General features: G+C 39.9%; 1 protein-coding gene across 1 annotated transcript in view; it reads left to right on the top strand.

The window, feature by feature from the left end:
• The first annotated feature begins 409 nt into the window (after positions 1–409).
• spon1b (spondin 1b) overlaps positions 410–27,748 on the top strand; it is a 128,311-nt gene continuing 100,972 nt past the window's right edge. Inside the window, exons 1-3 of the mRNA XM_053505694.1 lie at positions 410–949; positions 2,191–2,297; positions 15,911–16,044. Coding sequence (XP_053361669.1) covers positions 748–949; positions 2,191–2,297; positions 15,911–16,044 — 443 coding nt within the window. The 5' untranslated portion in view covers positions 410–747. The remainder of the gene's footprint in view (positions 950–2,190; positions 2,298–15,910; positions 16,045–27,748) is intronic.

A 27,748-nucleotide genomic window follows, 5' to 3' on the forward strand; every position in this document is an offset into this window, starting at 1 on the left:
TGTCCTCAGCCCCTTTACTCTGATACCCCTAACTAAAATCAAGCGAAACCAATTGCCTTCAGACGTCACCTAATTAGCAAATAGATCTTACAAATGGATTTTAGTTAGGGATATCAGTGTAAAGAGGGATAAATACAAATGCACACCAAAAGTTTTCAACCATTTATCTTTAAAATGATGTGCAACTTTGTGTTGCTCTATCACATAAATTCAAATTCAATGATGTGTGTGTGTGTGTGTGTGTGTGTGTGTTTTCAGTTAGCCCTTCATCTATTGCTGAACCTCTCTGTAATGATGAATAAATGAATAACGATGAATCAGACGAATCAAATAAGATTCGATTCAGCTCTACTGGTGTGTTCAAAAGAATCGGATCAGTGAAGTGACTCACAGTAGTCATGCCCGCCGCTGCTCCTCTCTCTTCTCAGCACATCATCACTGCTCGGTCTGGGAGGAGAGACTGTCTCGCTCTTTTTCTTTTCTCTTCTTTCTCTGTGAAGCTTGGATAAAGTGAAATATTCGCCTCGCAGCCGGATGTGAATCCTCTTTGGGGACTGGTTGAGCCCGCGATTTCAATTCTTAAAGCTCGGAATGGATTTCTGTGTCATTTAGAAAAGTGGTTTATTAGTTCAGTGTCTGGCGGTTGGATCATTGTTGTTGTTGTTGTTGTTGTTTTTGTTTCTTTCCCCCCCACTCAGTTTTATTTTTATTTTTACCTGACTGCTTGGCACCGGTGGGCATCCAGGCATGGGCATGCATGCAGGTGCAGGGTTTTTGCTCTGCTTTGTGCTCAATCTCTTCAGCGTTCATGCTTTCTCCAGAGAGAGCTCGAGCTTCTGCAGGAGCCTCCGCAGCGCGAGCCGCGGCGCGCGCAGAGAAGATCACAACCAGTTCCGACTCCGGGTGGAAGGAGATCCCGAGACCTACCAGCCCGCGAGCACGTACAGAGGTGAGGTGACGGGGGGATCAAAGTTGCAATTTTGAAACAATGTTGCGTTTCTTCCGGGTTGCATTTATCACTGACAACTTTGAGTTTGCCCAGTGCGCATTGGACTGTCTCCAAAAATATCAAAAACTCTCCTCACACACTGTGTTTCATATCAAGACTGCCTTTTGTCCATGCATTTGTCTGATTGTGTGTGTGTGTGTGTGGTTAGTTCTTTGTGCCCTATATCTCCTGGGATAGGCTCCAAGCCCCTGCGACCCTGTACACAGGATAAAACAATTTAGACAATAAGTGAGTGAGAGAGCATAGGCACCTCCAGGCTCTGGGTTCAATTCCCATGCATGTTCTCCGGTTTCCTCCTACATGTAGATTAGGATAATTGTTGTTTCCAAATTGCCCAAAGTGTGAATGTGTGTGCCTTGCGAAGGGTTGGCACCGCATCCACTGTGTGTACTCTTAATGCCTTATGCCCTAAGTCTCCTGGGATAGGCTCCAGTCCCCTCGCAATGTATACAGGATGAAGTGGTATAGATGATGAGTGAGTGAGAGAGTAAGTATATTTTCCTGGGCACTTCCATGGTCCAGGTTCGTTTCCCACCTCTGGGTCTTTGTTTGTGCATGAAGTTTGCATGTTCTCTCTGTGCTTGGTGGGTTTCCTCCGGGTACTCCAGTTTCCTCCTACAGTCCAAAGACATGCACATTAGGCTAAATCGTGATTCCAAATTTGCTTGAAGTGTGTGTGTGCTTGTGTTTGTGCGTGCGATGGCTTGGCACCTCATTCAGGGTGTGCCCCGCCTTGTGCCCTAAGTCTGCAGAGTGTGTGAGTGAGTGCATATTTTCCTAATACTAAAGAAAATCTCTATCATTAGATACACGGTGCATTAGAATTGGCTACACTGATTTGCACAAATAAATTTTACCCAAATGAATCATGACAGCAATTAAAGGTAATAATGGTGTAAATGGCCCGTATTATGCACCAGATCCCCCCATTGAAGAGTTTGTGTGAAGCGTGTCTGCGCTTGCATTCCCTTTCAGATGGTTCAAAGTGAAATAAAAACATTCAAAGACGTTTAAGACACTTGAACTTGCATTGGCAGCTCTGCCAGTTTGCAACTTGCCCTGACACACACACATACACACATACTGTACACACACACTTCAGAGACCTGACCTGCTGTTTGGTTAAATGCTGCTGCTGTGTCCTGACCTATATCTCTGTCTTTTCATATTTGCCTCTCCAGTGAGTTTATACGCCTCCAGTCCGTCTTACTTCCGAGGTTTCACTCTGATTGCTCTGAAGGAAGGAAAGGAAGGAAGCAGTCCTGATGATTATGCTGGCAATTTCGAGGTGAGCGGAAGTATTCCCGTGGCCTCTTTTTACCACCCTGACTCTTGCAAACCTTGCATGACTTTTTTTTTCCTTGTATCGAAGTGGTCTTTTTCACTTCACTAGAAAAAGTTTTGGATTCCTGCTGACATTCTGACCATCACGTCTGTGTTTCGTCATCCGGCACCTTCATCTCATAAATTCAAATCGAATCAAAATTAAAGAGGGTTTTCATGGGAAATTCTGTGCAATTGTTTTTTGATGCCAAAACTCAACCCACAGTCCACACTTCTACTCCCTTCATAAGCACCATTGTTTTGAACGTCCTGAGTTTCCTGGGAGTCTGTCAGATTCACACCTTGGCAAGTTTAAAAAGCAGGACAAATGGGTTAGTCAGGGCTAATTGAACGCAAATGAAGCTCTGAAAGGAAGAAAAGGTCACACAGATGTGAAACCGAAAACTGTTAGACCTGCAGGTTAGCCCGAAAAATTAATTACTGTGACGGAAAGAGAACAAAAGTATAGAAAGTGTGTGACTTTTCAATATGAGTTTAAACATCTGGCTTGGTAGAAAGATAGACAGATGTGTATTTATGCTCATGAAGATCACAAGTCCCAAATCTAATGTTCAAGAAAACAAAAACTTTTCTCTTTGCCTCTTCTTCTGGTATGCGTCCTTCAAAAGATTCTTTCCAACATTGTTGGCTGATTAATTAGAATTAGTTAAAATTTTTACATTTATAATTCTCTTGTAAATAAAGGCTCATTATCCTTAATTATATCTAAACATGCAGATAAAACAAGTTCACAAATCCCTTGCTGAAATATACATTCAGTCATTTTTCTCCCAGCAAGTACTTTTATTATGGCCGGTGTTTTGGTAGATTCAGGGAACACGGGGTGTGAGGCAGGGATACATCCTGGATGGATTGCAGGACATTAAGCACACACACACACACACTTGTTCACACCTAGGGGTGATGTCGTCTAGCAAGCCTACCTATCTTTTGGGAGGTGCAGGAATACCGGAGATCCTAGAGTGATTAGGATCGACCTGGGGACTCATGCTAGTTTTAAAAAGTTTAGTCTTTATTCATCACATATACAGTACATTACTGGACAGTGAAATCCTTATTCTTTACATATTTCAGCTTTGTAAGTAGGCTGTAAGCAGGCTCATGGGTCTTGCTTAAGAGCCCAACCTGGTGGAGCTGGGGCTCGAACCGCTGACATTCTGATCAGTAACTTAGAGCCTTAACACGCTGGGCCACCACCACCCCATCCTCTGTGTACCTCTATTACGCATTATTCCATCAGAAGGCATAGTTGGTGTTCCAATGGTGGTAAAAAGACAAACATTCTCATAGAAACATGGCATTTAAAACATTTAAGTCACACTGCATTATGGGACTCGCTTGGCCAGCAATACTACACTGTACGAACAAATAAAGTCTATCAACACATCATGTCAGAACTTGCCTCGAGACTCAGACCTTTAGCTTTTTCCAGACAGTCTATGCAAAGAAGTGTACTTTTAAACAAAGAGACCTTTCGACTTAATTTCTCTCTAAAACACTAAAAAGATTTTTTTCTTTCTTTAAAAAAAAAAAAAAAAGTCCACTTCTCTCAATCCAGTGTCAAACCGCTAAACCTAAAAACTTTGATGAGCACATTGTGCCGTGAACTTTGATTCCCTGTTGGAAACAACAAACAGAGAAGTGTTGGAGTATAACCTTTAAGATTCCAAAGCTTGTGGCTATAAAATTGCACAAAAAAACAACAACTTTATACAGCCGGAGATATGTGCAGAGCATCCGAGACTGAATCTATATTAAAATAGATTCTCTGCTTTGACATAAACAAACCAAAACTAGTGGGAACATAAAATCACAAGTCATAGGTAAAGTCGATTCCTAGTGTAAATAAACTCTTCAGAATCTTTAACCATGGTGTAAAGAAATCTCCCTGTGATTGGTGGGTTTCCTCCGGGTACTCCGGTTTCCTCCCATAACCCAAAGACCCCAAATTTGACCATAGTGTGTGTGTGTCTGATCTGTGATGGATTGGCACCCCGTCTGGGATGTACCCCACCTTGTTCCCAAAATCTCCCGAGTTAGGCTCCAGGGCTCTTCTGACCCTGGATAAGCTGTATAGAAAATGATGATGATGTCCTGATACTCTTTAGTACTCGATGTTATTAAGTTTCGAGCCTTTTCCGTCTTGTTTCTCGTTCATGACGTGATCGTGCCTTCTGGAGATAGCGTTTCAGTGCAAGCAGATGGCTTTCTGAAGCAGGGCTTCACCACCTAAGAAGATGCAGATGTTAGATATTTACATGAGACACATGGTAGATGATGAGAGAGTGCGACGTTGTTCGGAAACTTGTGCGAGTTCATGTCTAGACTTTTCTCGGCTTGTGTTTGTTCATGAGACAAATATAGAGGTATGAGCGGTGGTGTATTTTAATATTTTAATAATAATATTTTCGAGAAGCGTTTCAAACAAACCTTTCGTTTATGGTTTGGTTTATTTTTGGAGTTCGCCCTCGAACGAGTGGCAGACTTTAACTGAGATTGTGACACTTTTTGCTGTTCCATAAATAATTGATTCATTGTGTATGCAAAATCTGTGCCTTTAAAATGTATGGAACCCCCTTTTGCACATTATGTCGGCATGCAAAAGCTGAACCGGGTAAATTCTTTTGCATAAAAAATGTCCTTTGCTGCTTTATACCTTCTGCCTATCATATTGCACTATTATTAAGGAAAGCTTTAAACTGCTCCTTCTTATATATTCAACTATCTGCTAATACACATCTATCAACTCTGACACACAGGAGGATAAAGTGGTTTCTCACACATGAATGACTTTTTTTTCTGTGCTATTGAAGTGTATTTCTTTGCATAAAAGGTTCCCAACAGAGCAGTTAGGTAGGCTCTAAAAGCTTCAGAGTGCAGTGGAAATGGCTTGTTTCAATGCATCTTAATAGCAAAATGGAGATGACATGAGAACACAGAAAACAGAAATTCCAGGCTTTTGAATCTAGTGCATGAGTCTAGTGCGTACCGTTTTGCAAACATGCATGTGCAAAAAAACGCAAATGATGTCTGGAACCGTGTGGTCGATTTTTTCACATGAAAAAACAAACCTGCGATTAGACATCCGTGCTCTCAGTACAGTTTTCTCATGCGTTGTTCTTATGATCTCTTTTCCAATCCTGGAGTACTGAAATATGCCTGTACTATCAGGGGAGGGGGGGGGGGTGCATAGAAGTGATAACCTGGTCATTCAGTACTTTCAGGTCGTCAGCTGACTTCATTTTATTGCCACATAACGTTGGTGAGTCTGGACCTGAGTAACTGAAGCAACACCAGATCATAACACTGCCTCCAGAGTCTTGTACAGTGGTCTCTATGCATTGCTCTGAATCAGTGGAACTCATCAGACCACGATTTCTACTGACGATTTTTATGATGCAAGTTAGGTCACCAAGCGTTCAAGTGATCTCCAGTCACAGATATTTTCCCGGTCACCTCTCTTCCATGCAGTGCATAAAAAGTACCCTTTGGATGACGATAAGATTTAAGGACACACTGTAGCTGTATCTGTATCTGTATCTGTGTATATGTAATGGTCCCGGAGCTGTAACGTACCTAAAACTTTTTAAACATCATCTTTATTTTGGTGTTTTAAGTTCCTCCAGTGCCTCATTTTGTTTTGGGAGATGATAGGAAAGAGTAAGCATTTCCTCGTGTGCCTTGCAAGGTTGAAAACTCATTTCCTACAGAACATGATGTTCCCCACGCTCTCAATTGCTTTAAGCTCCTATAGTTTATCAGATACAAACTAATTTGAAATCTATTGTAAGTGCTCCAAATAGGATTTTATTAGAGAACGAAACAGCAAAAGTAAAGCTCAGCTCCCTATTAAAATCTGGGATAGATGAGTCATGCCATGGAAGCAAAACTGCATTGGAGAAATCTAGTCTCTATCCTTTCTTTTTATTTGCTAAAATAATAGTGATCAGACAAACTATGTTTTTTAAAAATTGTTTGTTTTTTATTTTTGTCTTTTCACTTTTCCACTGAAACTACAAGGCTAATGTTGGTAAAAAAGAAAAAAAAAACATAACATATAAGAAAGTATAACACTAGTTGTACTTTTTGTAAGGAACATTACACATTTCATATTTAACAGAAACATCTATAGTACTTCTTGCAAGCATCACAAGTCATTTCTAGGCCACTTTAAGCCACAGTAAAACATTTAAATAGTGCAAAAGTTTTAATCAGTGTTGCCAGATTGTGGAAGAGACGCATCTGTCTGTGGGAACTGTACACACTCTCATTCATAAACACCACACGCACATTACAGGAACTCGACTGAAAGTTATTGCCACATCCCACGTACAGTCCTGACCTCGCTCCTAGACATTTCCACATGTCTGGAAACATTTAAAGGAGTTCCTGGGGGGCCAGAAAACACAGAAAAGCAGAAAAAAAACTTTCTACCTTGATGATGTCCAAGCACTAGTGAAACACAGTATAAGTGTGTTAGTGTGTCAGGGGATTATATAGAGAAATAAAGCGAGTTTTTTTTATATCATAACTGTGTTCTGTTATTCTGAACAATCCAAAGTCGTGGTTTAACTTGAACGCCCCTTTTAGTAACTGTTCTGTCGACAGGATGTCTTCCACATTGTTTTTAAAAACATTGCTTCTAACCTAATTAGATGGAAGAGATTCCCATTCCTGTGTTACTTTTTCTGGACCACAAAAGAAAAGCAGGTCCCCCACTGAACCAGTGGCTAACATTCAGCTCTCTTATCACCAAAGCACGGGTTCGAGTCCCGGTCAGAGAAGGGGCTTAAATGCTGGTTTATGTTTAAATACCAGTTATGTTTAAAATGGATAACTTTACCAAAATGTTTTGCCAATAGTAAATAAATAAATAAATAAATAAGTTAATTTGTTTTGGCATATTTACTTTTCTGACAAATATACATTAATTTATATTTATCTACACATATAATAAAACCTTAAAGTTGGCGTGTCTGTATATTTGAGAAAAAAATATTTGGGGCGACGTAAGATGAGTAATAGAACACATCAAGATGATTTTTTTGTCTGTTGGTCTGTTTGTCTGTTTGTTTGTGCATGCATCAGGTAAAAACTACTGAATGAATTTTAATGGGGTGCATTTGGCCGCGCTTGAGCTAACATCTAGGCACACGGGAAGAGAAGATATGCGACTTTTTGAATTTAAATGAAAAACGCCCTTATACTGTATCATAAAAAATTAACTTTGAAAAAAATAATTCGTTCATTGTAAAAATTCAATAGATGGCACTGTACATTTTTTAATATTCAATTATAAGTGTGCAATTGAAATCTACTTAATAAATGCAATTCCACACCTTCATTTCGTGCACTTCACAGTAACACGTAAAAATTTTAATTCATCCCAAAGTTCAACAGATGGCGCTGTACATTTTTTAAAATGCGCTCATGAGTGTGCAGTTAAATTTTACCCAAACAAATTTAGCGTATATAAGGTATATTGAAGTATGTATGTAAGGTGTAAGTGGTTTAAGTGGTATAACGGTGTATTGCGGAGTTTAGCAGTGTGAGATCAGCCGTAAGCGGTCACTAATAGACCAGCCTTTTGTTTTCCGACTGTTGGTAAGTAAATACAACAAAGTTGCAGCTTGTTTCCAGGAAACGCCTGGGAATTTCCAGACAATTTCCTGTCTTATCTCTGAGCCTTGACACTTGAGACTCCTTCCAAGGGTATTACTGTACATTTATATCTTCTGGGGGGGAAATGCACCATAACCTCTTTCATTTGAAAAGTTATAGAGGAACTTTAACCCTTAACAATCCTCACTTAGAACAAAGCATTTTATTTGCATTATTTCCTTGGGGCAATAACAACAACAACAACAACAACAATGTTATTTTTAACAGAACCCAGTATAGGTTTTTTTTTTTTTTCAATGCTTGAGATGTTGCTTTATGGTAAGAATCAATATAGTTAGGAAAATATTTATTGTGGTATGCATCATTTATTGGATTATTATAATTTTTTAGGCTCAGTTGTGTTCAGCATCATTTTTCGATAGTGACTCTACAAAAAAGTTGAGCTGAACGTTAAAGGATTAAAATAACCTCGTAAAGTCGCCAGATCTGCTGCTTTAGAAGAAAAACCAACACTTTCTGACCTCGAATAAAACAACAGGCTCTCCTGACCAAGTTGTTAATGTTTTAAGCAGATGCTTTATTATTAATTTTTTTTTTACTGACCTCAGGTTCAACCCGGCATGATAATAGCTTCGAAGAAATTGATGTTCTGTTGAAGCCCAATGTGTTTTTCTGGAACTGCATGGTGACACATTCACACTTAAAAGTACATGATACTGGCCAGCTTTTAGAGACCAGGACACTGTGTTTTGCTTCTTCTTCTTCTTCCAAATGCGTGGTTTCACGAAAGAACTGCGAATTGCAAAACTGCATTCACCCAGAACTCCAGCCAGACGATTTCTCTGCTCGACCTCATCCGGAGCTGTTTGTAGAGCGAGTCTGTTTACCGTGTTTCGCTTAAAGAAAAATGTCAAAATACAGCACTTATCAGCTCTACAAACATACACAAGCATGAAGTCTGTGTATAATTGCATTTTAGGTAAATGGCTTGCTTTGAGTTCTTTCGATTAAGAGTAACCGGTGAGGCTAAAGCAATAAACGAAACATCTTGCTATTAATTTATTCCATTTGTTTTAAGCGGTAAGAACTCTGTGGCTTTTTGGAAAGCCGGAGTTTCTGCCAGTCCCTCTAGGAGACGCGTGTTTACTTTGGTCACGGCATCTCCGCGAGTTTTTGCGTGCATGCTGAGAGATGAGCGAGAGCCAAGAGCGGTCACATGGCCACGCCAAGAGCCACAATTAAAACAAACACACTTCCCTCCTCCTGTTCCCCTGCGAGTGCTGTTATGACAGCTACTTAGAGTCCTGCTTGCTTTTTTTTATTTATTTATTTTTTATTCTTCTTTCCAGGAAACGGATCACAGCTCTGCCACTCTAAAGCAGAGTGACAAATCCTGCAGCAGGATAAAATAAAATAAAATAAAATGAAAAAAAAAAGCAGGATAGTATTGCAGTGGATGCTTTAGACACATGAGGAGGGGAGAGAGGGGCTGTGAAGCAGTGCTCAGGGAGTGTCTGAAATATGCAGAACTAAATATCCCACTTTCCCATAATGATAACATGCTTTCATTTGTTAAAGCCTATAAATATCAAAAGTTGGCTCATCACTTTTATTGGATTTTCTAATAAGAGTTGCGCGCAAAAAAAGGTCTTCCTCAAACCTTTTCAGGAACCTAGAAACTTTTTTCTTTTTCCTTTTTTATAATTTTTTTTTTTTTTTTTACAGAAGTCAATCACGTTAATCGGATAGAAATATTCGAACTGGGAAGCTGTTATTAGATTTGCTTGTAAAAGCATTTACCAAAATGTGTGTTTTTTAACGTTTCTTTTTAGAAAATCCAGGAACCAAGAACCTTTTTTTTGTTTTGGACCTTAAAGCACATCTCGGCTCAGCGTTAACTTGACTCTGATCTGAGCAAATATCCAGTATTTTCATTGGATTTGCTTTTAATTAACAAGAAAGAAAGTATGGATAGCAAAGGAATAAAACAGTGGACTTCAAGCTAAAAAATTAAATGAGCGTCTTTTCTCCAGGTGGCACGATGACTTCGCACAGCCAGGATCCGGGTTCAATTCCCGCCTCTGGGTACAGTATGTGTGCGTGGAGTTTGCATGTTCTCCATCTAAACAATCCAAAGGACATGTAGGTTAGGCTAATTGTCATTTGCAAATTGCTTGTAGTGTGCGTGTATGTGTGCCCTGCAATGGATTGGCACCCTGTCCACAGAGTACCCTGCCAAGTGCCCTAAGTTTCCAAGGCTCCGCGACGCAATACAGTATAAGTGATATAGATGATGAAGAAATTAATCTTTCTTCCACAAAAGTTTGTTTCTGGAACCAAATGCCTCCAGAAATCAAAGGAAATAAAAATGTCTTGTAGATGTACAGCAGTTTTTTTAGATGAACTTCTCCAACAGAAAACAGCTTTAATATAAAATATTAAAATAAAGGAAAATAGATGTTGGGATATTTTAAATTGGCAACTGACATGCATGGAGTTAGCATGTTCCCTGTGCTTGGTGGGTTTCCTCCGGGTTCTCTGGTTTCCTTCCACAGTCCAAAGCCATGCAGATTAGCGTTTCCAAATTGCCAGCCTACCCAGTATCCTTGCCAAGAGAACCCCATGGACAGCGTCTAGGAAGGCCTGGCGTGCCGTGGTCTATGAGGTCGCGAATAGCTGGACACAACTTAACGACTAAACAAACAACAAACAGGCCATTAAATCATGGGGTACTTAGTATTGCTCATATGTTTTTTAGTAATTTTTATAGTTTGTTTGAGGTCATATGAGTTTTATTATGTTTACATGGTAAAATTATAACTGGAAATTCAAGATTAAAAAGCTCTGGCGTAGATCACTGATAAAAAATAAAAAAAACTGTTATGTTAAAGTAAGAAGGTGTCCATGACTTTTTTTTTACTGGCTTCACTTCAAAACCTGGACAGTTCTATCCTAAAGAAGGTGGTCTCTTCCAGAATGACTCCGCCCACACCAACAGGCCACAACAGCTCATTGAATGAGGGTAAAATTATGTAAATCATATGTTTGGTCTTTTTTTTCGCTGCCTAGACTTTAATACAACTGAACACAAATCTGAACGAATCTGAAAAACAAGGTTTCTAATGTCAAATTTTAGAAGTAAAAAGGACACAGAGATGCCTAAAGAATTTTTTCGTTCTGAAAAGGTTCCTGAGGTGCTAAATTGTTAATGAGGTTTAGGGAAAGTTCTTGAGTTCTCAGAAAAGCAACAGATTTGCTTAAAACATTTCAGAGTTTCTGGACAAAGGGCAAAGTTTCTGAGGTGCACATAACGTTTATAGATTCCATAAAAAGGTGTTTAAATGCCAAAGTCTTATTGAAAAGAGAAGAACTTCTGAATTTATTAGAAAAAAAAGTGGGGACCAGAGAGTTCTTAAGCTGTAGAACAAATCCAGTTACTTAAAAATGTCTGGAGTTTCTAAAGAGTTTCTTTCGTTTTCATTACGGCCACTGATTTGATTAAAAAGCCCTAAAGTTCTTGAAAACTGTTATAAGTTCTAGGGACTAGAGTAAGTTCTTGAGTTTTAGAAAAGTCACTGAGTTGTTTATGAAGGCTTTTGTCCTTCAGTGGTTAAGGCATCAGGTTACTGATCAGAAGGTTGGTGGTTCAAGCCCCAGCTCCTCCAAGTTGCCATTGTTGAGTTGTTGAGCAACGTCCTTAACCCTTAACGCCCTTAAACCTGTCACCTCTAAGGGCGTTGTATTGTAGTTGACCCCGCACTCTTACCCTGAGTTTCCTGGGAAATGTGAAGAAACAATTTCACTATACTGTAACGTGCATGTGACAGATAAAGACTTCTTCTCCTTCAAAGCCAAAACAGGAACTATTTCAGGAGGCTTTCATACACAAGTGATTCCGTAACCCAAAGACTCAAGTCACTGTTCAACACGTTAAAAGATGTGTTGTGTAACCAAATGGTATATTTAGGCTTCTAAGCCTGAACAAATGCAGTCTGAAGATCTTAATTTGTCTCTTTCCTCAGTCTGTGGGAAGCAGGGAGGTTATTGTGAGGTCAGAACATATGGTGGGCATTCAGAGAGCACAGAGGTCAACAGCTGCTTTTTGCTCCTTGTGTCTGGAGTGCATAAGCAGCAGCCATGACTGAGGCTCATGGGAAAACTAAACATGGCTGCACTTCCTCTCTTAGAGCAGCTAAGGGGAAAGTCTAAGGCTCTTTCGTGTATGTGATGTAAAGCAGGTCATAGTTAACGGTAACCCTGCGCTCACCCTAGCAAGCACTAAGATTCAGGTTCACATCTCGCTACTGTTGTCTCTCGTCGATGTGTACCGTCTGATGAGAACCAGGGACACTCCACAACACACAATTTGTCTTTAAAATGTTCTATTGGCATAAGTCTAAAGGAAAAGGAAAATAAGCAGGAAAAGCTCGTTTTACCAGACGTATTTTTTATTACATACTATCAGCTCAAACATAACTGTACGGCAATCACTCTTCAGTAACATCACTCATCTTTAAAGCTTTATTGCCTTAGTGATGCCTCTAAATATGTTTTATAAGAGCTTGTATATGAGAAAATAGGATCAGTTTATGGCCCGTAGGACCAAAGTAGGAAATTTTGGTTGGCCAGAACATTGTGGTCACGTTAATTTGGCAATGTTACGGAAGGTTGTTTTTGAAATGAGGTCGGAACAACACTGGCTACATGATAATGGGATAACACAATGTTGCAAAAACGACTTCAAAACAATATTAATGCCCAAACGTAGGGTTTAAGTGCGACTCGAAACCAGGTCAATGTGATGGGACCTATAATGATTTGAGAGCTAAGATGCAGCTCAACGTAATATGTCAAAAAGGAAATAGAAACAGAAAAGTAACATTACAACGCTAAGTGATGAGTGACATGAGATATATACGCTCCAATCAGAATTCTAAACCCTGTTAGAAACGTACGGGAACATGGATCATGGATCTGATCGAACATTGGCATGTTGTAATGATGTTGCAAATGGATAGTAATCATAATCAATGCTCCAATTAAAAGGTTCAAATAACAATTGTTGTTTTGAGGTTGTGTTTGCAATGGTGCGTTCATTCAACGTTATCTCAACGTCATTCTATCAAAGTCATTCCAACTTTCAAAAACAACACTGTCCTAAGAACAACGGACGTCATCGCAGAGTCGTTACAGCTGTTTTACAACCGCCATTCAGCATCAGGATTCCTGCTGGGAAGCTACCAGGAACTAAAGATGCGAGAGTGGAGCGGGAAAACACTGAGTGAATCCAAAGGACTGGTTCATCCAATAGTCCGGATTGGTCGCTTCATCTTGTCATACCTAATTTACTTAAAGTTTTATATCCAGTACTGTGCAAAAGTCTTGTTTCTACATTAAAAGGATACTATAAAAAGCAGTAAATAATAATTAATGAAAGAAAATCAATAAATGGAGTGATGACCCTTAAATATATTTCTTATAAATATATATATAGTCTCAGGTACGAGTTGTGCAGTCTTATAAGGAAATGAGCTGCTTAGTTTTTATTAAGCCACAGGGCATTGGTGGCTCATTGGTAGTTTTCTCACCTACCACGTGAAAGGCCCAGGTTCAATACCTCGCCAACGCCCAAATCTCGGCCACCGGAGGCAGTGCCGGTCCCAAACTTGGATAAAAAAAGGAAGTTTGTGTCAGTAAGGGCATCCGGCATACAACCTGTGCCAAGTGTGGATCAGTTGGTTGTTTATGCAGCAAAACCCAGAAGCTTTCTTTTTATTTTATTTATTTATGCTTTTTGTCTGAAAAGTGGTCTTTTACATAATATGCTGCTTTCTTGTTTTCTTTTTTTTTTCTTTGCTGGGATACTAATGTTTGGAAATCAGAACTTTTTTTGTACTACTGTAAAAAAATAAACCTTAACTGGGTGTCTAAAACTTACTGTACGTACAAAATAATTGATCTCTTTGTTGTCAAAAAAAAAAAAAATGGTGGAAAACCTCCTGTCTGCTACACAGTGCTGACACTGGAGACTCCTTCCATAACACTTTAATAAACATCTTCTTAAGGCAAACTTTTCTTAAATAGCAAATTTTTTTCATAGTTTTTTAATCAGACTTGGATTACGTAGCTCAGTCACCATCCAGGTCCACCATTATATCTGTGTTTTTAAACTGGTTCTATAGCATAAAGTATCTAAATTAGCACATTAATATAAACTGATGATTTGTATTACAGCCAGCGCTGCAGGAAAAACGGCAGAATTTGAAAGTGATTTTTCATTCAGTCTCACTGCAACATTTCACTGACTTTCCAAAGCAATTCCTCTTTCAAAGTTATTAACATTTTAACACTTAGTAATTACACACAGTTTAGCCGCATTACTGCAACAAAGCGGAATTCTCAGATTAGCTTTTGTTTGCTGTACCTGATTAAATTCCGGGCTTTTGGCCGTGTTAACAGCGGCGTGATAATGTGCAGAAATGACTGTGGTGGTTCTCAATGTGGTGCAAATCACAACCCAAATCACCCTGTTATATCTAACGAGCAGATAGACGGAAAACAAAAAGCTAATTCGCCTTTGTGTAAATGAAGCCCTTCACGTCTGGGTTGTTTTAAGGGATTACCTGAGGATGACATTACCGTGCTCATGACTTCTGCTTTAGATATTGGAGACGTTAAGATGATTCTGTTTCTAAGGACCTGAACTGATCTAATGCTTTTTTTTTTTTATTGAACAGAATAATGGCAGAATTATTGCTTTGGTACAAAAAAAGCAGTTCATCTTGACTGCCAAATTTTTTAAAAGTTTGTACTGTAGTGTCTAGCTGACTTTGGGGAATGTTTAAACATGCCAGTAGGAGAGGGTGTGAATAGGAATTGTAGTTTATCTGTGATTACAGTGTACGTTCCGAGCGCCGAGCGTACGGTGATCGCCAGAAGTATTGAGACATTCAATGCACTTTTGAAATAATTTGTTATTTAATGCAGTTAAATTTGCCTTACAGCAATCAGTATTTATTATAAAGTTCTGCTGGCTTTAGGTCTGGACATGACCCAGGCCCTGGCTCCACACACCATTGTCATAGCCAGACTGCCTTCCACTTCTTCACATTTTGCTTCCAAAAAGCCAGACTTTCTTGTATTTTTAATGTGGTTTTGAGGAATCGTTCTCCAGGCTTCCTGAAAAACTTTTTTGTCTCTTATTTTTAATCCAGTCCCTGTACCTAAGCATTTTCTCATACCGAGGAACAGGTGCAGATGATATGATGACCAATGGTCAGGCTGGTGATAAGTATACTGCTGATGCTGGAGACTGAGGGGTTGGAACAGACAAGAGGGGAAATGAGGTCGCTACGTAAACAATCAATTTTAACACTGGGTTTGATTCCCACCTCGGGTCTGTGTGCATGAAGTTTGTTGTTCTCCCCGTGGTTGGTGGGTTTCCCCTGGGTACTCCGGTTTCCTCCCACAGTCCGAAGACGTGCAGAGTAGGCTAATTGGTGTAATTGGTGCCCATTTGGTGTGAATGAGTGGGAATGTGTGTGCCCTGAGATGGATTGGCACCACACCTCATGTCCTAAGTCTCCTACCCCTAATACCCCTCACCCCCCATGTGACCCTGCATGAAAAAATAAAGTGGTATAGACTATAAGATGACTTCTTTATGTCGTTATATTATTATTTAAAGCAGAAAGACACCAAAAAAATCATGATATGTAACTAAATATATTTCTTCCCTCATTTCTACTATTAACATTTTATTTCTGGATTATAATAGCATTTAAATGGAGGCCAATGGAGACATCACAAGCGTAGTTAATACCTGACTAATGCTTAACAAATCAGTCTTAGTGTTGATGTTAGTAATAATCCGGCAAGGAAGCTTATCTGTCATTAAGGCGGCGTTATGGTGCAGTATGTTTCTCTTCCACACAGATTATTGATAAAGAAGACTCCCAGTTCATGACCAACTGCCCACCTGCCGTCACAGAGAGTGTTCCCCGGAGACGCACACGGATCCAGGTGTTCTGGACAGCGCCACCTTTAGGCAGCGGCTGCGTCATACTCAAGTAAGTGATCGGTTTTGTGCGTTTCGGAGCTTTCAACTGTAATCAAGTCAACAGATGCAAATCTGCAGAGTGTGAGTTACAAACTGACTAGACCTCTGAGCTGATGCTCCTGTTTGTTTGCATACTTATCACGAAAGTGCTGTGCAAGAATTTTAGAGGTCACAGAAAATAGGAAAAAATGCAAAGTGCAGTTGATTACATCTTCCTTAATGTATATTAAATTTTCAAGCAGTAAGTGGCATGCAATTTAGTTTGAAGATGTAAATTAGCACCATGTGTGTTGCTGAACAGTATAGGCAGTGTTTCCAGGTGAAGGGTTTCCTACAGAATGTTGTTGCTTTTAACTAATGTGTATAAATGTGTCAAAAAAAAAATTGTGTGCTAAACTGCTGTTGCAGGCAGTTGGATTGGTTATGGCTTGTTTAATGTTTAAAGCATATGCCAGCGGTGGATCATGTGGTTTAGACTCTGCGCTGGTGTAAGCACCGCCACGATCAGGTTGCCACTGGTGGGCCCTTGGGGAAGGACCTTAACTCTATCCGCACATAATACCGGCTACTGGAAATGCAGGGCATCCTCAGTGTCACCAAACTTAGAGAAATGGGTGGGTTGCGGCATGAAGGGCATCTGACATAAAACCCATGCCAATACCTTTTTTTGCATTCTATTTAATTAATTTAATTAACAGGAAAATATCATCAATATCAATCTCAGGATTTATCATGTAAACGAGCCTTTTCTGGCTCACAACTCTAAAACAGATATAAAATCTACAACAAGACATGATAAAACAGATGCAGAAAATAACTGTGTTGATGTTTATGGGTTTTTGTTTAAGGACACGAACATGGCAGTTTCGTGATGCTGGGATTTGAACACACAACCTCCAGATTGTGACTCAACTAAAGTCATTTTTTCTTGCACTGCATTCCGTGCATTCTTTTTTGCAACAATATGAGCTAGTTTTGATGACACAAATCATAAGGTTGCGTGTTCAAATCTCAGCACCACTAAACAGTAGGCCTGGGAATCACCTGGGACCTCCCGATACGATATTATAATAGTACCTAAGTGTCGATTCGATTTGTATTGCAATTATGCAAGTATCTCAGTTATATAAATGTCCAGATTCAGTATTAAATATTTTCAGAGATTTTGTAACAATTCCAAAGAAACGTACAGTAGCAAATTATTTGCTCCTAGCACACGCTGCTTGCCAGTGTGTGAATTGTTTAGAGTGCACCTTCTGTAGGATTATAGAAGAACTGTAACATGTTGCAAACCCAAATCATATAAAAATTTTAAAAATGTTATTTACTAAACATGATTTCGGAGCCGGTGTACAATACATAACTGTATGTATCATTTTTTTCTCCCCATTTCTGCTAACCAGCCCTGGTTACTTTTAACATTCAGTTCTTGTATCTTTCTTTATAGAATTCTTTTTTTTTCAAAAACATAATTAGAATCCAGTATTCTATATTTTGTTTACTGTATGAGATATTACAGTATTTTAGCCTAGATATGTTTTCACAGATATGTACTGTAAATTTGCACTCATGTTGAATTTGTAACTGTAACATTTTTAAGGTGTCATTTTTATCTCTCGTTCTTGGGAAGGTTGGTTAAAAATAAAATAAAAAAATCAGAAAACAACATTAATCCCAACATTAATTTTATGTTAGCTATCACATAAACTTGCTATATAAATAAACATGCGAGTTGGCATGTCTATGTTTCCAGTTTTCGATTTCCGATTATTTATATGTAGAGTTTTGTGCAAGAGTTTATTTCTTTATTTATATTTTGCTTCCAAAGAGCCCAGACTTCCTTGTATTTTTAATGGTGATGCTGAATGCTTGGAACAGATGAGAGGGGAAATGAGGTTGCTGCTGAGGTTTGGCCATAAATGACCGGATTTGAAATAATTGTGCCTTTAGGCATTTTGCCAATTATTTTATTGCAGCCTGTTGCAGTAAACAGTTGTTTACTCATCATTTCATTTGTTTTCAGATGAAGACTTGTGCACAATACTGTATATATATATTTCATTTCTGAACTTTAAAGCTTTTAAATCAGTTAGACGTTCCTTAAGCTCATATGATGTGCGGAAAGAAAACTTAGATTGACCAAAAGTACATTTTATACTTTCTTATCTTCTTAAAGGCTCTAAAACTTGGCCTTGTCCTCGTCCATCTCCTCCTCATTCTCAGACAGCTTCGGGCCCTGTTTGGTGACGGAGACCAGGGCCTTGTCCTCAAATCCCCTCAGCTGTTAAACTCAGTACTTATTAAAAACCTCCACCATGTCGAGAACCTCAAAGCTCTGCGTATAAACACGCTCAACAAAGGCAGAGTTAACCACATGGTCTCTGCTCTCACTCACCAGTCATGTAGTAAATGGATTTCTGGTTCTCCGTCATGCGGCACTCCGGGCGCGGGGTCAGTCCACCTCCCGGCTGTATGCATTTATAAACACATTATATATCTTTATTTGGTATTTTTCGTGCTGGACTTCCTCTTCCTTTTCTCAAGCGGCTCGTCTGTAGTCCTGAGCGTTTGACAGCTCTGTGGTTGACCATTTCTGCCCCTTCACCGCGGCTTTTAAAGTGCAATTTGTGCTTCATGCAGAGTGCATTTAATGAAGTGAACTCCAGTTTCATGTGCACTGGGAGGGCATTTCGCATCAACGTGTGTACGTGTAGCCCTCGGTATGGGCTGATGGATGCTTACAGGTTAAGGGAAATACATGAGTGTTAAATTAGGACATTGTATGTCAATATGTGTAATAAAACAGAAGCGACCCCCAAATGGGTGCTTTAAATGTGCAGAACTAATTAAAGTAAATGCACGATTTAACTAATTATGTGCTCATTTGGGAAAAACAAACACAGTCGAGAGTGTATAAAAGAAAATCTGGGAACAACCTTTCCTGCAATTAGTAATGCTGATACTTGAATGTGCACAATCACCAAGAGACAAATGTGTCTTCCAGGTTTAAATGTGTTGTAGCTTCTTAAAGGAGTCACAAAAAACTTAACCAATAAGAGACGAAAGTGAATTCTTGTAACCAATCATGACGCGAAAAGCGGAAAATGGAGCAGTTTCGCAATTCTTCAGTTTTCTTTACTTATATGAAGGGCGTTCGAGTCAAACCTGGACTTTCTGGTGCATAAAAGTGAGTCTGAGACGGTTTGAACGGTTGAAATGTTTTACAGTAGGCTGTACGTCTGTGAATGATGATCCCAGGTAAGGTGGCTCGGAGCCCAAAGCGAGCGGAACGCCCGGCCTCCCAGGAACTCCTTTACTTTAACTCAGCGTTTCAGACGAGTCCTGGCTCTTTAAAACCTTGATGGTATCCAAGCAGTAGTGAAACACTGGGATAAGTGCATTAGTGTAGCAGGGGAATCAAAAGTCCCGGTTTGATTTGAACGCCGTACCTGAATCATTTTGAAAATCGCAGACCAACAAGCGAGCCATTAAATTGCACGATCGATCAAGTTGCACAGCTCTAATGTCTACAAAGCACTGACAGTGAGGACGTCTTTCGCAAATGTCTCTTTACTCGCGATAATAAAATGTGTTCGACCTCCTGTACATGAGCATCCATCATGAACGTCAAGAGCTCACAGCTCCTGTTATAATAACAAACAAAAAAGTAATCAATTAACACCTTCCGTTTAGTCATAATTGTTATGATATAAATATCTAAAGTATATTTCAGTTCAGTGTCTGTTTTTTTTTTTTTTTTTTATCTGACAGATCAGAAATAGGCTGTTATCTGTAATGATGCACTTGCAGAACCTTCTGTTTTAGGCTTTTCCAGCTTCTAAGTACAGTCCCTTCCCATCGTTTCTGCTCATATTCATTCAAATAGCTGTCACATAGCAAGCTGTGAGATTAAACCTGACGGAAAGACGTTTCTGCCAACAGAATTCTGTTCCCCTGGATTATGAGGAATTTCAATCTTGTTATGTATGCGTGTATACATTTTCACACCGCCCACCTACTGTATATAAGACATGCACTTCCACATTGTGTATGTGTGTGTGTGTGTGTGTGTGTGTGTGTGTGTGCGCGTGTCTGTTGGGATAAATACACACTTCTCCCTTGCGTTTCTCTTGGTTTCACACACTCACACTTTTGACCGATTCGCAAATACGCCAGGTGAGTCAGACCATAATGAGATATCTCACACACACACACACACACACACACACACTCTCGCTGAAACCTCAATAGGAAGCCGAAGAGCGTTGGTGATCCTGATTACAGCTTATCACTTAGAAGGAGGTTATGAGTGCACACTGATGTGTCCAGACAATAAAAATCCTCCATCATGGATGGTTTACATCAGAACCGCCTTGTCCTTATTACCCCCCCTCCCCCCACGCGCAACACAGCCTACACACCTTTCTCGTCTCGTTTCTTTTTCCTTCCTCTGTACTGAATATAATGAGCAGCCACATCCCTGCTCAGCCTCAGCCAGGTCGCTGTCACATTTCTCTTCCATTCTGAATAGGAAATATTTCCTGTCTCGATATGTCTCTCCTGTCTCCCTCCCAGCCTGTTCCTGTGTACGGTTTTATTCTGGATCCCTCCAAAACATCTGCTGTGGCACTCAGAAACATCTGCTGCGCTAAGACTTCCTTCACTCCGACTTGGCGCGGTCCTGGGCGTCGGGCCAGTTGAAAGGCCATGAAACGTGCCTGGCAGCGCCGCGCGGCCATTAAATATAGGTCCAATTACTTTTGGGAGACGGCCAAGACTCCTCCAGAGTCAAGCTGTCAGTAACGGATGCATTTTACAGTAGTGGAGAGAGAGATGCATTTTTTTTTTTTTTAACATTGCTGCTGTTTGGACACTGTGATAGATTTGACGTTGCGTGCCCAGAATGTTCCTAGTGATGTGTTTGTGAAATTGTTTTGTTTTTTATGCCGCCTTTGTTTTTTTCTTGCATTCGTTTGGAGCGAACTGCGTGCAAGTATTTCATTGTGAGAGCCAAAAAAAAAAAAAGATGGTGTTAATTCATGCACAAAGATAGCCACGGAAATGAAATCCGTGAAATAGAAGTAGATCTGGAGTAGTAGTGACCCAATGGGGAAAGGATGCAGGATGAAGATTGCACACGTTTAAAACGATGGCCTCCCAGGAACTCCTTTAATGGCCCATTCATAAAAGTACAGACTTCTTTAAAATGTTTGCACAGTTTAAATGTTGTACTCCGGCTAAGAGTCTCATCACCGTCTTCTGTAAATGTCAATCGATTTCACGCCTTCATTCACAAGACGGTTTAATCTGAATGCCCCTCATACTGTATAAGTAAGTGATTTATAGATCATAATGATGACTAGTATATGAAAATCCATGTCTTTTGCTGTTGCCATCCACTTTAGTAACCAGAGTGAAATGCTGTCCCGCTAGATAGTATCGCGGCTCCTCCATGGCCCATTTAATGGCAATGGCTTCACGCTCTACTGTCGCGTAGCACTGTTCCGCTGATATGAGTTTCCTACACATGTACAAGATGGGATGCTTTGGGTTTCAGAGGATGGGGAAACAGGCGAATTGGGATTTCAGCTGCTGAAACACACGTTCTGATTCTGCGGCCAACTGCACTTTTTTTACTGGTTGGTCTTTCTTTAGTAAATCTGTATGTTGGGCTGAGACAAAGGAGAAGTTAGGGACAAAATGTCGATAATAATTCACTGGCGCCAGAAAAGCACGTACCTGAGTTTTGGTGGAGGGTCAAGGGGAGGTGCGCACTGCCTCAACCTTTTATTCCTGGGGGCTTTAGGAACCAGCGGCCAATCTGTTACCCCAGATACTGTGCCTCGATCAGCCCCAGATGGCATCTTTTTGGTTTTGTGTTAGTCCAGAATTTAATTTTAAAAAATTTGCTTCAAAAAAAGGTTTTACTTTAATTATAATTTATATACTTTTATGTTCATTGTACGGTTACACACAATACTCCACAATGATTAAGTAAAAACAGGTTTATATAGTTATAGGTATATATAGTTTTTTTTCAAATTTACATAAGTATTCAGACCCATGACTTAGAGCTCAGCCTTTGGCACAATGTCAGCCTCAAGTGTGCTTTTGAATGATGCTTCAAGCTTGGCACACCTTTCTTTGGCAGAATCCCTCAAGCTTAACCAGGTTGGACATTCAGCATTGGTGCACAGCCATTTCCAGGTCCCTGTAGAGATGCTCTGTTGGGTTCAGGTCCGGACTCCGGCTGGATTGAAATGGGATATTTCACTCACTTATTCATGGTCTATACTGCTTTACCCTGTATACAGGGTCGCAGGGGGCTCAGGGCATACACACTGAAGTTCATTCACACACTATGGGCAATTTGGAAACACCAACCAGCCTAATCTGTATTTCTTTGGACTGTGGGAGGACACTGGAGTACCAGGAGGAAACCCACCAATCATGGGAAGAATATGCAAACTTAATGCACGCAGACCCTGAGGCGGGAATCGAACCTGGACCTGGGAGGTGGAAGGCAACAACAGTGGCCACCATGCCGTCTGGGACATTACACTCGTTTTCACTCACTCATCGTCTATACCGTTTTATCCTGTATTCAGAGTCGTGGGAGGCCTGGAGCCTTAGGGCACCAGGCAAGGTACACCCTGGACAGGGTGCCAAACTATCGCAGGGCACACACAAATATACTGTACACACAACGGGCTATTTGGGAACGCCAATTAGCCTAACCTACATGTCTTTGAACTGTGGGAGGAAACCCACCAAGCACAGGGAGACTCCATGCACACAGAGACGGGAATCGAGCCTGGCTGGAAATCGAACCCAGACCCTGGATGTTGCCAACTGCCTTCAGAAGTCACCTTATTAGTATATAGAGTCCACCTGTGTGTAATTTAATCTCAGTATAAATACAGCTGTTCTGTGAAGCCCTCAGAGGTTTGTTAGAGAACATTAGTGAACAAACAGCATCATGAAGTCCAAGGAACACACCAGTGATAAGGTAGTAAAGAAGTTTAAGGGGTATTAATATTTTTGCATGGCAATGTATAAGTATTACTAATGATTTTAAAACGGCTTCCAAAGCTTTGCCATATATTTGGGAGGGAATTTATGTTGAATGTGTTCCTTATATTCAGTCTGGTATGATACTGTATCACACTGAGTCACCTTGAAGCAGAAACTGAATGTTAAACATGAGACAAACAGGAAGCATCTGCGACCCCTAATTTAGTATATGACCTGCACAACATAAGGTGAACATGTGTGTGGAAATGGCCTGCGGTGATTATACTGGGAATATTTGTGATTTTTTTTTTTTTCTTCCCCATACTATATTGGATTTGAGATGGAAATGTATAAGGCTGCTCCTGGAAACAGACATTCTCTTCTCTGTGGTTTTATTCTGACTGCAATGTAATACCTTCATCTTCTCAAGGTCTTCTGGCCTGTGTTTTTTTTTATTTGTGTAAAGTCCAATATAAGTCAAGGTGACTTTGTTTGGTAGAATCAGTCAGACGTTTGTTAGGAGCTTCATCAGTTCATGGCTGGTCGCCTTGAACTTGAAGAAATACTCGACATGATAGCATGAAAAAGTGAGACCCTTCTAAGCACCCGCACCACATGTGTTCTAGTTTTACAAAGGTTGGTCAGTGGTTGCTATGTACTGTATTTGCTCTCAGGCACATAAAAGCAAAATGTAGCCTGTAGGCCAGAACACTGATACAGATGTACATCACAAATTCATTAGCTAGCCCTCCAGCATGTCAAAACTCAGACTCATCTTTATGTGACTTGGAAACCAAACTAACAAGACTGAATAGAAGTATCTAACATATTGTTGTTGATTAATATGATGCATTAATGCAAACTATCATAAAAGAATTATTATGTCATAGTGCTGCAAAAAAAAAAAAGGGTAAATTTTTTATCTATAAGCTGTAGTGTTCTAATATTGGTTTTAATTATACACCAATCAGCCATAACATTAAAAACGCTGAAAGGTAAAAAGTGAATACCAAAAATGCGGACCATATAGACCTAATTTCACCCATGATGCGATTGAAGGTTAGCGCAGTTAACGATTGTAAAATCAGAGTGATACATATGGTTAAACATTCCAGTGCTGTTGCTGCCAATTATTGGCACTCGTCTAATGTCCCTCGTCCAATCAAACATTTTCCCTAATTTTTTACTCAATCACTCACCATTCTGTATTCAGTGTTGCGGCGGGCCTGGAGCCTATCCCAGGAGACTTAGGGCACGAGGCAGGGTACACTCTGGACAGGGTGCCAATCCCTTGCAGGGCACACACTCACACACATTACGCGCAATTTGGAAAAGCCAATTAGGCTAATCTGAATGCCTTTGGACTGTGGGAGGAAACCGGAGTACCCGGAGGAAACCTACCAAGCAGGGGGAAAACATGCAAACTCTATGCACACAGATCAAACCCAAACCCTTAAGGTGCAAGGCAACAGTGCTAACCACTACACCAGCGTGTCCCCAATTTTTTAATTATAGCCAATTCCCAACCTTACTAAAGAAGGCTTTCCCCTGAGACACATGATGCCAGCCAGTGGCGTCTTTTTGCACTGCTTGCTCACTCACTGTAGGGATTTGCGTAACACACTTGGAAGACAGTGCTAAGCTCACAAATTGGCTTGCGTCGCCATGATTGATGTGGAGTGCTCGAATCCCACCCGTCGCTCCCCACTGAGAGAGCTCGGTAAATCAGTTCTCTCTAAGCTCCCTGGTTATGGGAGGCTTTAGCATCACCCGGGATTTGAACTGTAAAAGTTTGGGCAAGTTTGCAGAATTGTATATACTATAGGATAGAAAATTTATATTATGGGGTTATCCTAATGAATGAAATATTAGATACAGCCACACTGGTTTTGGTAAGTCCTTATAGTCTCGTAATCAAATAACCAATTTAACTTGCTCCACATTTCTGCTAACGAGGAACACAAAACCTGTTATAAATGAACACCCTGTTTGATGTTTAATATAAAACAAGAGAATGATGCTAACTTATATGAAATGACATGTTTAAAACTGAGATTTTTAAATTTAACCCTAAAATGAATAAACACAACTTGCACAGATGATTGCTGAAAAAAAGAAAAGAAAGAAAATCTGTAGAATCTCTCTTAGTTCCTTTACAGATGTGCGACCTGCTTCCAATATTAAAACCAGATGTGATAGATGGATCTAAACTCTACGGGAGATGGCTCGGGTTTTTGCGGAGCGCAAGTCTGTATTTCTCTCGTACATCAAATAAAAAGTCCTTTTAGTGTGTCAGATTTGACCCTGGGGCTCGTGTTTGCAGAAGCCTGCTGTAAGATGTGATGTGCTGAGCAGGACAGTTTTACTCGAACGTCCTTATAAATTTGCAGTTTCTGCAGTGAGAGACGGTGCTGACGGGGGTACCTGTACCGTGCAAGCAAAATCACATAGGGGAAGGAGAGAAGGAGAAGTTTAAAATAAATAGCCACCTTTATTAGGAAGGCGGTCACATCATTCAGCCTTAAGAAGTAAAGGCGCATGCTGAATACTGAACACGGGGGAGTCAATAAAGGAGGGAGGAAGGAAGGCAGACTACGACTGGCGTGTGCAGCCACACAGATGGACTGAATCAGTTAGAATATGAGAAGAGAAGACTCGGGGAAATTGTTTCTGGGGGAAAAATGTAAAAATAATGATCATGGCAAGTCAACGTTCAGGGTTAATTACTGACAAATATATCACAGGGTTTCAAACATTTACTCCGCGGGCAAATTTATTTTAATTTAAATCCGGTTATTTAAATATAAAATAATAGTTGGCCATTTATATGCAAGTTATTGGAAACTGGCATATCACTGTGATATACTACTGTATAATAGTCGTGCGTCTAACCCACAAAATATAAAAAGTTTGCCAGCAGAATGGGATAAACCCCATTTGCAGACTTTTAATTTATTGCCAAATTCTTAATATCTGAAACACACTTGTCTATATTCAAAACTGTTATATAACCTTATTTCAAAAGTTTTAAACTTCTACATTTCAAGCAGAAGCCGACACCTTGTGATGAGCCAAACGCATCACTTCTTTGCTTCATGATCAAGAAGGTATAGTTACCTTCTGTGCAACAAAGTAGCTTCCGTTTATTTATTTTATTTATTTTATTTATTTACCTTTATTTAACCAGGCAAGACAGATAAAGAACAGATTTCTTATTTACAACTGTGGCCTGGCAAAGGCTAAGCCTTTTGGGGGAAGTAGGGGAACTGATAAAAATAAAACATTTTAAGAAATGACGAAAAAAAAGCAAAAAACAGTAAATAAGTTACATATAAAAAATAAATAAATAAATAAAATTAAATGAAAAATTGTGTGTGTGTGTGTGTGTGTGTGTGTGTGTGTGTGTGTGTGTAATATATATATATATACATACATACATACATACACACATGCACATATATATATATATTGTGGCGTGGGCGGGGCGGCGGCTGGCGACCAGCATGCCTTGCGGGGATGTCGGTGTGTTCACCATGATGGGGAAAGGTGTTTGGGTTAGTGGCTTCGGCCCTGTTTGTGTGTGGGGGGTGTGACGTGTGAAATGTGTTCCAGTTCAGGCTGATGCTGAATTGGATGTAGGCTCCTGAGTGAAGGTGCTGCTCATGCCATACCTGCTGTGTGTCTAATAAAGTACTCCCAGCAATTGCATTGGGCACCAAATAAGCTCACTCGTCTCTCCACCATCCTTTCCGGCGTAAAAACGCTACTATATATATATATATATATATATATATACATACATACGTACACACACACACATATATACACATATACACATACATACATAGACATATACGAACAATGTGAACAGTTCCGTCAGTGGTTGAAATGTGTTCAAAGGGTTTTTGGATGTTGAAGCCAAGAAAAGATGTTGACACTCTGTTACTGCCATCGCAGTCACTCAGGCAGTAATAAATAATGGGTGTGCCAGGGGTAGCTCAGTGGATAAGGCATTGGACTACGGTTCGGAAGATCCCAGGTTTAAACTCCACAACCACCAAGTTGCCACTGTTGGGCCCTTGAGCGCGGCCCTTAACCCTCAACTGCTCAGATGTACAATGAGATAAAAATGTAAGTCGCTCTGGATAAGAGCGTCTGCCAAATGCCTAAATGTAAATTTGAGCATTACTAAACATCTGCAATACGTTCTGTTAAATAGGACATTATGTAATTTAGATGTTGTATCATGTTATATACTCAACAAAACTATGTGGGATACTGTAGTGTAAGTACTGTAAATAAATTATGTTACAAAACAAAAATATGCACAAGTGATTTGTGACATTGAGGTGCACATGCTGTGTGTGGGCAGCTGTTGGTTTAATGGTGGATGCCTAAACCATAATACTGAATTGTCCTCATGTACCAGAGTACAACTATAAAAAGTAGAGGAGGAGGGTGACGATGCTCTAAACTAAAATTTTTGTGATGATCTTTAACAATTTTAGTAATTAAAAACGTTTTGTGCATCAGTTTTTATTAAAACTTTACCATCATATTACTGATACTAAACCATAACCACAGGCTGATTTATCCAATGTGACAAAACTATGGGAGGTAGAACTATGGCTTTTTGAAAAATAAGCTTAGAAACACCAACCCCCCTCAAAAAAATTTATAATAATCCACTCTTGTTAAAA

Source organism: Clarias gariepinus, chromosome 10 (genome assembly GCF_024256425.1).
Source record: "Clarias gariepinus isolate MV-2021 ecotype Netherlands chromosome 10, CGAR_prim_01v2, whole genome shotgun sequence".
In the NCBI taxonomy this organism is placed as follows: Eukaryota; Metazoa; Chordata; class Actinopteri; order Siluriformes; family Clariidae; genus Clarias; species Clarias gariepinus.